Raw genomic sequence first — 13762 nt, 5'->3', positions numbered from 1 at the left:
TTGTTGTTCTTTGTGCTGTTTTGGGAGTGGGACAGAGTTCGCTCTTATGTTATGCTACATGGTTTAGGTCAGAAGCACAAGGTCTGTCTAAATGTGTTTACATGCAGTAGCTGAGCGCTTCTCATTGTATTGTGAACCGTGTGAAGACTGTCGCTGTGACTCAAATACTTTCCTCACATGATCAATGAGATATTCAGTCATATGACCGGAGGGCAAAAGGCAAAACGTATGGTGATGAGTAAAAGGGCTTTCCCAATGTTTGTGACTGTAGAGACCTAGTAAATGGTATCTTTCCCGGCAGTGACTTTTAACTCTAGACTAATACAAATTAATGTTTGAGTATTATAATATCAGATAACTAATGATAGATCAGAGGATGGACCAAATCACAAACAGGCCGCGAAAAAACACTAAACTATACCATTTTAAAGTATTTCTTCAATTAGGTCTTGGTCTTCAATTATGTCGTCATTTACTCGCCCTCATGTCATTTCAAACCCTTATGACTTTCTTTCTTCTGCATAACACACAAGAAGATATATTGAAGAATGTCTGTAAGCGCACAACGGCGGTACCCATCGACTTGCATTGGTTTTGTGTCCATTGGCAAAAAAAGACGTACTGCCGTTGTTTGGTTTAACAACATTCTTCAAAATATCAGAAGAAAGTCACACAGTTTGAGTAAATGATGACAGAATTTTCTTTTTTGGGTGAACTGTCCCTTTAAGAACGTAAAGTATGACAACAAGAACATGAGTCTTCAACATCAAAAAACATCTTTAATAATTCAAATTTCATTACAGAACTTTAAATGACTCAAACTGAAAGCCTGTCTCCGCTCTTTATCTCAAATTAAAATTTTTGTCACATTAAAAAAAAAGAACTTGAGGGTTTTGACTGAAACTGTACAGTATCATTACGGTGAATTGTTTGTGCACACTGTTGATGTTCTGGCAGTGCTGTTATTATGACACATATCTGTTATCCAAAAGACATAAAACAGAAAGAATTTGGAAAAGCAGGACACGAGACTAGATTAATTTATATCCATACATATAATCGGCCTGCCATTACGCACTATATCAAAGTTGACTGGAGTCGTGACTAGCCAAATATCAGACACAAGCAGTTTGGCATCTCATAATGCTGTCAGTCAACTCGCAGTAGACTGTAATGAAAAGCAGTAACGTTCACAAATGATAACCACAGGGAGACTACAGTCGGCTCCAATAGTAAAACCCCCGTTCGTATAAAGATCTCTGTATGTATGAGAACACAGCGGAATCAATCATGTGCTCCGCTGAAGCTGGAAGAGTGGAGATTTCAGACGGATGGAGCCAGAGTTTTGGGCTGGAAGCCACAGTGCGCTCAGCGGCTCCCGCTGGTCTGAAATTCAAATCTTACGCGGAAAATGCGATCTGCGTTTGTGCTGCGTGTTTTTGTTTAGAGCAAGTAGAGCCTATTCAAATATTTGGGAACTTAAGCATATGCATATGTGTGTTTATCTGCTTTATAGTCTACTGTAAAGGCAGAACTGCAATATTTTTTTATTTTAAGTTTATTTTTAACGTAATGCTTCACTTAAAGGAACAGTTCACCCAAAAAAGAAAATCTTTGTTCCAAATCTGTCTAATCTTTTTTTCTGATGAACACAAAGAAGAAAGCTTGTAACCAAACAGATCTTGGCCACCATGGAAAAAATACAAATGTTAGTCAAAAGTGCCCCAGAACTGTTTGCTTTCCAAAATTCTTCTAAATATCTTCTTTTGTGTTCAACAGATATATAGAAAATTATACAGATTTGGAACAACTTGAGGGTGAATGAATGATGACCGAATTTTCATTTTTGGGTGAACTGTTCCTTTAAGCATCACAGACACAATAATCATTCTAACCTGTATGACTATACAAATATAATTATTCCATTTGTTAATTTGCTATTTTAAAACCGTACAACCCCTGTCCTTATTCCCTGTCTTTCTATTCTATCATGGTCACCCAAAAATATTGCTAAAATACAAAAAATATATATTCTAAGTGAAACAGTCCAAATACCGGACAAATGTTTTATTTTGGGATGCCTGTGCCATTAAGTATGCCCGTGGTAAACTGTGCTTGTGCAACCAGTGTTGACAGACAGCAAATACAATAGAAGTGTGTACAGTAACATCCATCTCGATAGTGCACATATCCGCTCTTACTCAATGCTGCCGTTGCCCTCAGGACTTCTTGAGTCTGCGTAATCGGGATGTTCTGGGTGCGCCCCCCCTCCTTTCTTCTCTGGAACTAATAGAAGAGCCAGAGGACACAGGCTTGACAGATGAGCCTCTCAGACTTGCGGCTGGCCCGCACTGGTTGCTCTGTTCGACAGTGTTGTTTCCATGTGTAAGCACCTCCTCTTCCAGTCTGATCTCAGGCTGAGCTGCACCATGAGATCTGCATGAGGAGATGCCAAAAGACGGCCTGTTGGAATCGCCTGGTACAGCAGCCTCTCCAATACGCAATCTTTTGGGTTTTTGGTGTTCCTCGGAGTTAGGGGTGCGTTGTCTCCTCTTCATAGCAGTTGATTCAGGACATGGTTGAGCATCCTCTTTATCCTTGTAACTTAATTCAGGCAATTGAATTATGTTTTTTACATCCTCATGCGCACAAGCCACTAAGTCATCGGCAAACAAACATTCGGATGATACTGGTAGAGGACGATTCAATTTGGTAGTTCCCTTTTCTACAGTGTCCGATCTGGATTCTTGATCATCTCTGTGTGGTCGGGACTGTGTGTTCGCCTGCCTGGCACTGAAAGAACAAAACCACAATCCATGAGAATGCTGAGGTCACTATCACAAGAAGATACAAAGCCTCACTTACATCTTCTGAAGGACGGCCCTTTTCTTAACCGTGGAGCTGGGTAAGGGAACTTTGGTTTCACCAGGACTTGAAAAATACTTCGACTTGCTTTGTCTACTTTGCTGCAACTACAAAAGACAAGAGGAAGCAGTCGGTTAAAAGAGAATTATCAATGCACTGTCATGGAACTGTTAAACTCGATGACTTTTATACAAACTGTCGCAAGAATCCAATCCCTCAACACCTCACAGGAACTGTTCAGAAAATGATTTAGTGAAAAAGAAAGCACGACAAAGAACTCAAAGAAAAGGCTGTTGTTCTGACGTGATATTTGGTGTAGTCATGGGAACAGATCCATGGGATGTTCCCGCTTGGTCTCTTGGGTATGGCCATCAAAACAAAAGCAAAAAGCTTGTGTTCAACTGCCAGCATTTAGAGAAGATCCGAACGCGATCTGCGTGCTCATCAAAAATGTCATCGTATTCTTCCGAATATAAATATTTGTGTGTGGGTTTGCTTGTGCGTGTATGTGAGGTTGTTGGGTTAAAATAATGGAAATTAAGATTAAAGGTTAACTGTGTCCTTTCTGCGCCAAATGCAAAAATAATGCCCCATGTTCAAACAAACAGAGCAATATTTTGATGGCGCCATGAAGCCGCAGTGGATTGATGTGAAGATTTATCTGAGCTTATGTTTACATGGTCAAAATGTTGAGTCACAAGAGAAAAACACCATCATCAAAAAACTGAAAATGACCAAAACATGAAACTCTTCTATTGGTGAAGCCCAGTCAAACACATACACAGAGAAACACTTTGAAGTCCTTGGTCTACAACTAGTCATGCATAACATTGCCGTTCTCCGAAGAATAGAGACGGGGCGGCTTATTGAATCCCACCAACGTACACCTTCAACAGGCCTAATGAAGCTCAGTCAACAGAACAATCCTTGAGTGAGCAAGAACAGAGCGGGTGCTTGTGGCCATCGTCTTTAGAGCCACAGGATCATTGAACTGCAATTAAACGACACAAAACAATCATTCCAGTCCACACTGATTGGATTTCATAAAAGAGTACGTTTACCCGCCGATGGCCTCTGAACTGCTTTGAGATATATAGACTATTAGTTCTATTTTAGGAGCAAATGGGCAGATAAGCACAAGATCTTTCAAGTCATTAGAGCTAAAGAAGGAAACTGCAGAGGGATGAGTTTCCCTACTGATACTGTGTTATGCCCAAAACTGATGTATTATTAAGCTGTCAGATGCAGATTTTCAGTTTTATTGTAGTTTTATACATATATAGAATGACCTTTTTTACTTATTCAAGCTTTTTTATTATAATTTATTTATCCGTTAATTTTGTTCGTCTCTATATAAGATTAATTTGTTTTAGTTTAAGTTAATTTTTTTATTTATTTTCAGCTAATAATTTTTGTGCCTCTTCTTTAACATATTTCAGGTTATTCCTTAGCTTTTAATTGTCGCTAATTTTAAGTTTTCAATATAATAGCCCAATATATTTTTTTGTTTTCATTCGACAGATATGTTATAATTGTATTAAGATTAGTAACTATAATAACCTTAGTTGGGTACGAATTCACAGAAAATGTCTATTTAGCTTACACATTTTTATTTTCGAACAGGTGGTGATATTAAGGCAAAAGTTACAGTTTGCAGTTGTAATGTGAAATTGAATATTACATATATTATTATTACAGAAGTACATTTTCACCAAGTATCAAAATGAATCAACCAAAAATGATTTCCAAAATGTTTCGTTGTATGGTCTTGCGTGCATCTACGGTATGTCAGGGAATGTGGGTTTTATTCGAAAAATGCATTAAAAACCAAAAAGCTGGAAGCAGATAAATAAAATGTTGACCACAATTTCATCTTTTAAATTATAATTATTATAAGCTTTCCATTGCAAATCAGAATAAGCTAAGCTTTACTTTTATATGCAGTTGCTCTATGTATTTTTTTCTGTACAACCATAAAGTTGTGGATTCCAGCTTTCATAAGAAAGATTAGATCTTAGTTGCAAACAAAGTCTTACATACTGTTCCAAAGTTCCTGTAGCATTGCATTAGCAGGGCAAATGTCATGTGTTCAATCCCCAAAACACATAATGCTTAAAAATGTACAGATTAAATGTACTGTTGGGCGATTTGGATAAGTGTCTGCTTGATACATAAATGTAAATGTAATGGTTTGAATTCATACTATTTTGGACAAAAAATTCCAAGTCCTTAAAAGTTCGGTTCCCTTTGAGCACACAAACAGCAGCGGGCTTAACAGAAGTTCACATAAATCAATTCTGTTTGACTCTAAACACACCGATCAATGGCTGATAGATTAAAAGGTTCAGTTTAAGGTGAACTGAAGGTTACAGACTGTCTGCCGTGTTTTCAAATATCCCGATGAATATGAGAAACAGCGTGGGCTGTTAATGTTTAAAAACAGTCCATTTCCAAAGTGGAAATGAATGATCTGCTGGGTCATCTGCAGACCTCCATGACCACCGTCTGTCCAACTGTCTCTCCTACACACACGAGAAACTCCCCTCCTCAATTCTCAGCGTCCCTCCGCCCACTGTAACCAAGACTGGACGGGTTTTAGGGGGATATCCAGACACACAAGCTTGCACACATACACACCCATACTCGCTGATGATAACTCCACAGAAAATAAACACACCCAAAGCGTGAACGCTGGATCGTGCGCGCAGTCGCTCCACAAAAACGCTGAGGAGAGGGGAGGAAGAACATTTGATATTTCATTTCATATGCATTTCACAGACCCTTGGAAAACAGATGAAAGCCAGATTGACAATGGGGCAGTGTTTATTTCCCAGAGAAAGCAATAAGTGGCCTTCTTGTTCTCTATTCTCTCCCTCAGAGGAGATCAGGGAGAAGAGAAAATGAGATAAGAGAAGAAATTGAAGGCAGAGAGTTGGTAAGGAGGCCTGAAGTCAATGTGTGGGAACAGGGAAGACCTACGTGGAATAATCCAGAAACCGCAAGGCTTGAACTTGACCACCAACAGGACTTCCTCTCAGAGTTGTGTCAGTCACACAATGTAACAGCTATATTAGAACTATATTAGAACTTGTCTTATTGAACAGAAACCCTCAAAAGCATTCAATAAGCTCTAGTTTTGACAAGAAATGTCACACCCATAACACTGGAATTGACCATTTGACCGAGGAAATGACCAAAGTCTTGACTCATGATGACAAAGTTTATCAACCATGAATTGATAAAGATATGACACTACAGGGAGTTGCAAGTTCTGGCTCATCTGTATCAACAAACAAACACTTATCACACGTCTGACTCATTCTCTATACGGCGGATCATTGTCACACCATGATTTGATGATCCATAAAATAAAGAGTTACAAAGAATAACCATAATGCTCTTTAGAATGGCTTTAAACTCTAAGTTAGTAGGACTAATACCTTAGTCACACTAACCCGTCTTCAATTCACTTTCATTCATACGCAAGTACTGTAAACTCCAATCTGCATATCTGCAGAGCAAAATGGACAAACTTGGACATTTGAACTTTCACCTCAAAGACAGACCGAAACAAAGAAAGCAGACATCAAAGCTACGAGGCTTGCAATGTTGCAGTAAAGTGGAGTTTATCGTATTGCTTAAGTAGCCAAGAATTCAATCTATCAGGATTTACTGTGCTATGATCATTAGGGAAAACTAACGTTTGGAAAGCACACCACAGTAGCACCCACACGCATATTTTCCCAAAACAACTGTAGACACACCACAGAAAAACTGTGCATTGTCATCATTGCTTAGTATTCTGGGGGTGATGCCTTTTAAAAGAATCGAGGTTAACGTGACAGTCTTGCATGCTTGCGACTCTGCAGCGTCTTCTGTTGTTTGACATTTCTGCTAAACCTTGCTTGTTCTGTACACCACAACAGGACAAAGGCCAGCAAAACATGGAGAAATAATGAGAAACTAAAGCTTAGACTCATTGCAATGCGTGTCACCCTATACAAAGAGTGGTCTGCAACACGCTATTGTTACAAAAACAACTAATCAATGAATACCATTGAAACAACTCCTGTCTATGACTTTATTCCGAACATACCTGTCAGAAAAACTCTCCAACTAAGGACATAAGGATAATCTGTACATCGTCGCAAATTCTTAGCTTCATGGAGACAAAGCAGATTCGGTGACAAGAGTCTTAAAGCTTTGTGTAGCTTGGTGTGATATGAGAGGAACAAAGAGAGGATAAAGTTATGTCCATAAACACTGTGGGTCTGCCCAAAGGGAGAGGAGGCTGTAAAAACACATCTGCCCTGAGCTTTGATCCGCCGCTTCATTACAGGACTGCTATCTGTGACATTTTCCCAGCTCGCATCTCCAAATACAAAGTCACACGACCCGGAGGACGACTTGACTTAAACATGTTGACTGAAAAAGTCAACACTTTCATCACTGTGATCCAGAATATTGTACTGACCTTCAGCTACAGAGTTTCTCAAGGTGTTTCAAAGCGCATTAACAGGAAAAGGGGTTGACACTTACCATCAGATGACATGATGCTGTGCGTATTGTGTACCACACCCACATTACCCAACACCAATGAACGAACCACTTGATCTCCAAATTTCAGACCACAGTAATGGATATGAATGAATCACTCAAAAAACATCATCAATGACCAATAAAACAGTAAAGCTGAGTCATTTGGCAGTGGCACACACTTTTTTTATACAAAGCGATTACACTATTTTGGATTCGTTAAAGGGACAATTCCTGTGGAGTGTATTAAAGGAATAGTTCACACAAGAAAGGAACATTCTGTCATTGTTTACTCACTTAACCCAATCCAAACCATTATGTTATTGATGCTGTTGGGCAACACCAGCGTTTTTTAATGGGACATTTGCAGACAGAACTCGAAATAACCTCTCAGAGAATGTATTCATTACCAATATACTGAATCCTCGGTTTAAACCCCTGTTGACAGAGTTCAGACATAATAAAAACCTACATTTTATCAATGTACATTTTCATTTATGAAGTGGGAAATATGTGTTATAGATGTAACAAGAAAGGACACGTGTTTTTTAAAAGATGACACACTTTGTGTGAATTAAAACGCACAAACAAGAAATCATTTTCAACAAATGGGAAAGGGATGGCTCTTTATAAAACAAAAAAGATAGAAAGATAATATATTTTAATAAATGTAATATATATTTGTTCTTTAAAAACGGGTATACAAACCACCTAATATCGACATCTGACCTCTCAGTACAGTGAAAATCTTTGTACTAACATTTTTTTTTTTTTTAAGTAAAATTACATGTTTTTATGTTATTTTACACCCAACTTTTGCAGTTAATTTCATTTGACATTTTCATTTCGTAAATGCTTTTTTACAGTGTATGCCTTTAAGAGATGACATCACTTTCCAGTTCATAAAACACCCATCTCAGGCGTTGAACCAGGAACCTTCAAAATAGTAGCAAAGATATTTAACCACTTGAAGCTCCCCCTGAAAGATTCATGCTCTCTCGCTGCCTCCCAGAAACCGTGCGTCATGTCATCACTCGCTGTCAGAACTCAACCTTATGACCTCTGGATGGGTGTTATGGGAGCTCTGTGCGGCCGATATAAACTTTGTTTTACAAACTGAGTACTAAATAAAAAAAATGAGTCGGACCACAGACAAATCCCCAAACTGCCTGAAAACACAAGGCGTCATTCAGACTCTCGCTGTCAAAATGTGGTGAGAAAGACTGGCCATAAACATATGACAACATCGGAAGAACAAATTCACCGAGGCCATTATCATTTTCAAATTGAAATTCGACATCTTTTGTGACTCATACCGCCGAGCCGCGTTTTTCATTTCGATTTAGATCTTTCCTGGCCAACCTTAGGCCGAGGAGAAAACAAGAAACTGGCTCCTATTGACAAATTAGAGCGGAGCAATTGGAATAATTGGTTTGTCATGAGAGAAACTCCAGCTCTCTATCCTGATACCTCAACTCCTCCGATCTGCCAAAGTGGCTCAAAGTGAGAGAGAGAACCACCACAAGCTCCCACTAACCCTTCCGCACAGCCCATACAAGCACGGAGAACCACATCCTGAAGAGGAGAATGCAAAAACAAGCGCTCTGCTTCCCTGGACTGGAAAAGCGGTTACACAATGTGAACTTTTCACTGTCGAACTGGATAACTTCACTCATATTATTACAATTCTTGCTTTCATTGAAACCCAAAGTGAAAGCAAACGTCTGAGAGAAAAGCAAATGATTCACCCCGAAAAGTACCGACATTAATGGCAGGATAGACTGTCTTCATCTTTGAGCGACTCTTTATAGAGTTCTCAGGATTCTATTGGATGATGCAGAATGGAAAAAATGTGATCTTGAAGAAGATCCGAGCGGGAAGTCTACACGAGAACGCTTTCATTCTGAACCTCAGAGTGTCCCACGCTAGCATCACGTGGAAGGCTCCAGAGATCCTACCACTAAACATCCTGTTGAATCAAATCACAGCCTTCTTACCCACACTACACTAATGCTATAAAAGTGAGAGAGCGCGTTTGTGAGAGCCAACAAAAACTGTGGTTTATTTCAGACTTCGAAAATGACAATGCTAAGCAAAATACATTGTGTACCTATGATGCAACTCCAGTGAGAAAAAAAAATCTTCTCACAATATTTAGACAGTCCTATTGTACATAGGATTGCTGCAGAACTCATTGACCTCAGAGGGGGTTTGAGAGCCAGCACAGAAGCCTGGGTTCCTCTTCCTAAAGCCAAAGCATTTCAGTGGTCCACCTCAGAGAGCATGACCAGTGTGCAGTACCTCATCCAATTAGCCCTTCCTTCCAACTTCTCTTTTGCCATCCCATAATAAAAGGGAGAGGAGAACAAAAGACATAGGAATTGACTGCATGAGCCAAAACCCACTTCATGGCAACGGTGCATTGGCAAAGAATGGGTGTATGAAAGCAGCACAAGCATACAAGTTCTTACATTCATTATATATAATATATCGACAAATAAGCACTTGTAAAAACCACAAGCTGTCGTTCTGTTCACAGGGAAACAAATCTGCATTCTTGAGAGACAATATCAGATTCGCAATAATGTTTTGACACTTCTGCATGTGAAATATGACTTTAATATACATCTACTGAGTAAGTTGCTCTTACCACATCCTGGTTCAGATTTCCATTGGGAAGTACAGCAATCTCCAGAGGACTGGCACACACTACAACACGTTCAGGAAAAACACGCAACTCTGTAAACAAAATCAACGTCAACTGTAAACGGCAGTGAAAGAGGTTGGTTGCAACATGTCATGAATCATTTATCAGGACAGACATGTATACAGCATAAATGGGGATGGGAGATGGGTGTAATGTTGCAGAGGTAAAGATTTTTTTATTTCATTTCATGTACTAAGTTAGAATGACGAGAACATCAACAGAATAAAGTGACCTGAATGTCTCATTCATGTGAAATATCAAATACAGTAAAAAAAAAACTTTAACTGTTGTTTTCAAGTAACTGGTAAAGTTGCCACGATGTGGAATGTCAACACTGCATGGCAGAATTCACCTCCTGCCTCTCAGTCAATACGGTTTCAAATATGTAACTAGATATAAGCAAAACAAACCACATTGTTTGATGTATTACATTTGATTTCCTTCTAACCTTCTAAGCCAAATTTAGCCGGAAAATTAAAGCCAAGCAAATTGTTGGTCAAGTCCTTTTTCCGTCGTTTGCTTTCCTAGATAACCAAAAATAATCCATACTGCACATTTATTGCTCTTTACATCCCTTCTTTGTTTTTACTTCTTTAAAGCGTGTTAAATATAAATAAATAATGTAACATGATTATTGTCATTTCCTATACAGAGTGTGGCGTCAGGGTTATGTTTCCACAGACATAGTAAGACGTCAGCCTGCAGTTGTTTACTGTGATAAATGAAGCACATTTTCCCTGTGAGCCGCTTGTCTGCCTGCCTCTGGTGGATTTGGCTTTAGTCTCAAATATGAGTTAAGCTCCACCTCGATTAGGACTGAACATCCCTGCTGAAAAAAACAATAGAAACCCAATAGAAACAATTATAGAAATTTGTATGGTTTCCATTCAAATACCATTATGAACCATTAGCTTTTTCCATCGAAACAATTAAAAAAATCCTTTTTGTTCTGTTTTGGGCATTATTCCAGTAGGATTTAATATCCCGCCAGTAGAACCCATCGCATACCAGTAAAACCATTACGGTTTCCATTTAAACCAATTCCAATACCTATAAAACCATTAAAACCCATTTAACTTCATTAATGGTTAATTGATTACTATTGTTTTCTCAGCATTGATGGATTTCATTCTTCCCTTCTAGCTTGATAAAATTAAATGTTTCTTCATTTACAATTCTGACTCGTACAATTGTGTTCTGACCTGCCGACTACAAGAACTGCTTTCACATATTTCAGTCGACTTTTTCCAAAATAATGATCTGATCAGGGCCCCCAACTGAGGCTGACATGAGTCAATGGGTTTTTTTAATGGGTTTTTGTTAAATTGCCTGAAATAAGATCAGTTGTTAACAAAACCTTTAAATATTTTCACGTTTTAATCTGAGACATAAAACACACCAGCTATAACCCATTCATGATTTTTTTTTAAGTTTTATCGTGTTTTAAAAACGGCTGTCAAACACAAGTTGCTATCGTGAATATAAATCTCACATATTATGATGCAACATGGCAACAAATCTCTAAAAACGTGGACGGGATTAATTTACCATGAAAAACATTTTATATAAAGTTTGAAAGAGTTTTCAGAGGCCTGGTGGTGGTGACATTAATATCGAGCAACTGTAGTGCATTCTCTTTATAGCCTCATGCACTGCAAAAAATAACATTCTTACTAAGAGTCTCTGTCTTGTTTTGTAGTACAAATATCTAAACATTCTTAAATCAAAATACAATTACTTGACAAGAAGAGTGACCAAAGATATTTGGTCTTGTTTTAGGAAAAATAATATAAGAATTAAGTTTATGCTAAAAACAAGCAAAAGAAAAAGATTTTTGCTAGCTCTGTGTGTCTGGCGATTGTATTCAGGCTTAAAAAATAAAACATTTTGTTAAATGTTATTTGTAAAGATTATTTCGATAGACAAAACATGTAGCCTAAACATCATAAACCTTTGTTAATCACGGATCATATTTTTGCGATCATCCAAAGGCTTTTGGTGGTCGGAACCAGTGCGACGTAACAAAAATACGTCATCCCTTTGGTACTCTATTGTGTATGCAAAATAACAGATCAGCATCATCAGACCTGTTCGCAACTTTTCCCGCATTTTAATATGAATGTGGCTTTATTCAGCCTTTCAAAAAACACGATACCTCTGTAGTGCTGCCTCACAATGCACCTCAGGTTGATGTGTCGCTTCATGAAGTACACCGTCAAGCGAATGTTCCTGCCTGTAAAAGTAAAACAAATTTGTCAGGACTCATCAGACATATCGTAAATCAGGCGTGCGCCCAGAATCACCTAACAGGTAAAAGGAAACCAGCAGAGTTTAAACAAAAACACAATTAGTCATGAGGAAATGAACGATATCATAATATCAAAATCATATAAATTATAGTTCATGACGCCTCTCCTGAACAGTGACGTTATCAATTGTATGCAGCTATGCGGAAGGCCCGATAAAAGCCAGCCGAAAGCCAAATACCAAAGCATTTAAGCAAATAAGCGAGAATCATAGTTCAGACACGACCTTGAGCAGCTCCAGGGGTTTATCTGCCTTTGAAGTCCACTGTAACAAGCCTGACTAAACTCTGAAACTATTTACAACCTCTATCTGTGAAAAAGCTATTTGAATCCATGCTCTACTATTTAGAGATGTGCCACTTTGCCTGCACCACCTGTACTTTAGACTGAATGTGAAACTATTTGTCAAATCTCTAAGTACCAGCTAAGCAGCTGGAAACCGAGGTGATTTACAGTAAAACGTAAGACAGTTATTTATTGGCGTCTGTCGTCTCACAGTATAGGCCACTCTGAGATTTATGGCAAGTTTTGTCAGTGAACCAATGGAACAAAAACATGAGTAAAGCTACAAAGCAAACAACACTTTCCAATTTTAGCACTTTCTCCTGAATCATGATCTAAAGTGCTAAACAGCTTCCAGTGTTCCTCAATGCATGTTAATGTCAAATATTTCATTCTAATTAATTTATAAAAAGCAGTTTAATGTTATTAAAGCAGAAATTTGGAAATGATCAAATATACTGCACACTGTATACACAGCTGCAGAAAAAATGAAGAGACAAATAAAAAAATATTTTCAGTTTTTCTGAAATGACTATTTATAGGTATGTGTTTAGGTAAATTATAATTTCTTATAATTATAATTTCTTTTAATTCTTTAAACTACTAACAGTATTTCTCCCAAATTTCAAACTGGAGAAACAGGTGAAAATAACAGAAAAGTAACGCCCCGTATTTCTCCAGTCCTCAAATATCGCAAAGAAAACAAGCTTGTATTTACTTTTGAGCAATACAACAGTAATATTTGAACGCATTTAGGAAAAGTTAAAAAATATGTGATTACATCTTTTTATCACAGTTTTCATGTTACTTGTCATGCTGTCAGTCTTTCATATTGCTGTTGGATGACTTAACGTCACTTCTGAGGTTTGATTTTGTTGAAATTCAACAGACACTGGACTGGAATGGCCACAATACATCTAGAAATGCTGATTAAATGAACATCTGGAATCATCTGCGGCTGTATGAAATGTAATACATTTTGCACAAACAATCGAACCAAGTGTGAAAACGGCAACAACAATGAATGAAGCATTAACTGACGTCAACATGCTGGGCTTACAAGCTT

At 38.1% G+C, this 13762-nt stretch overlaps 1 protein-coding gene across 1 annotated transcript in view; it reads right to left on the bottom strand.

Annotated features, from left to right (window-relative positions):
* Positions 1-761: 761 nt before the first annotated feature.
* slx4ip (SLX4 interacting protein) overlaps positions 762-13762 on the bottom strand; it is a 33063-nt gene continuing 20062 nt past the window's right edge. Inside the window, exons 4-7 of the mRNA XM_079473779.1 lie at positions 12264-12341; positions 10052-10140; positions 2866-2972; positions 762-2793 (exon numbers count right to left, since the gene is read on the bottom strand). Coding sequence (XP_079329905.1) covers positions 2220-2793; positions 2866-2972; positions 10052-10140; positions 12264-12341 — 848 coding nt within the window. The 3' untranslated portion in view covers positions 762-2219. The remainder of the gene's footprint in view (positions 2794-2865; positions 2973-10051; positions 10141-12263; positions 12342-13762) is intronic.

The sequence above is a fragment of the Barbatula barbatula genome, assembly GCF_947034865.1.
Source record: "Barbatula barbatula genome assembly, chromosome: 14".
Classification (NCBI taxonomy): Eukaryota; Metazoa; Chordata; class Actinopteri; order Cypriniformes; family Nemacheilidae; genus Barbatula; species Barbatula barbatula.
The sequence above is the reverse complement of the archived record's forward strand: the minus strand, read 5'-3'. Positions and strand labels throughout refer to the sequence as shown.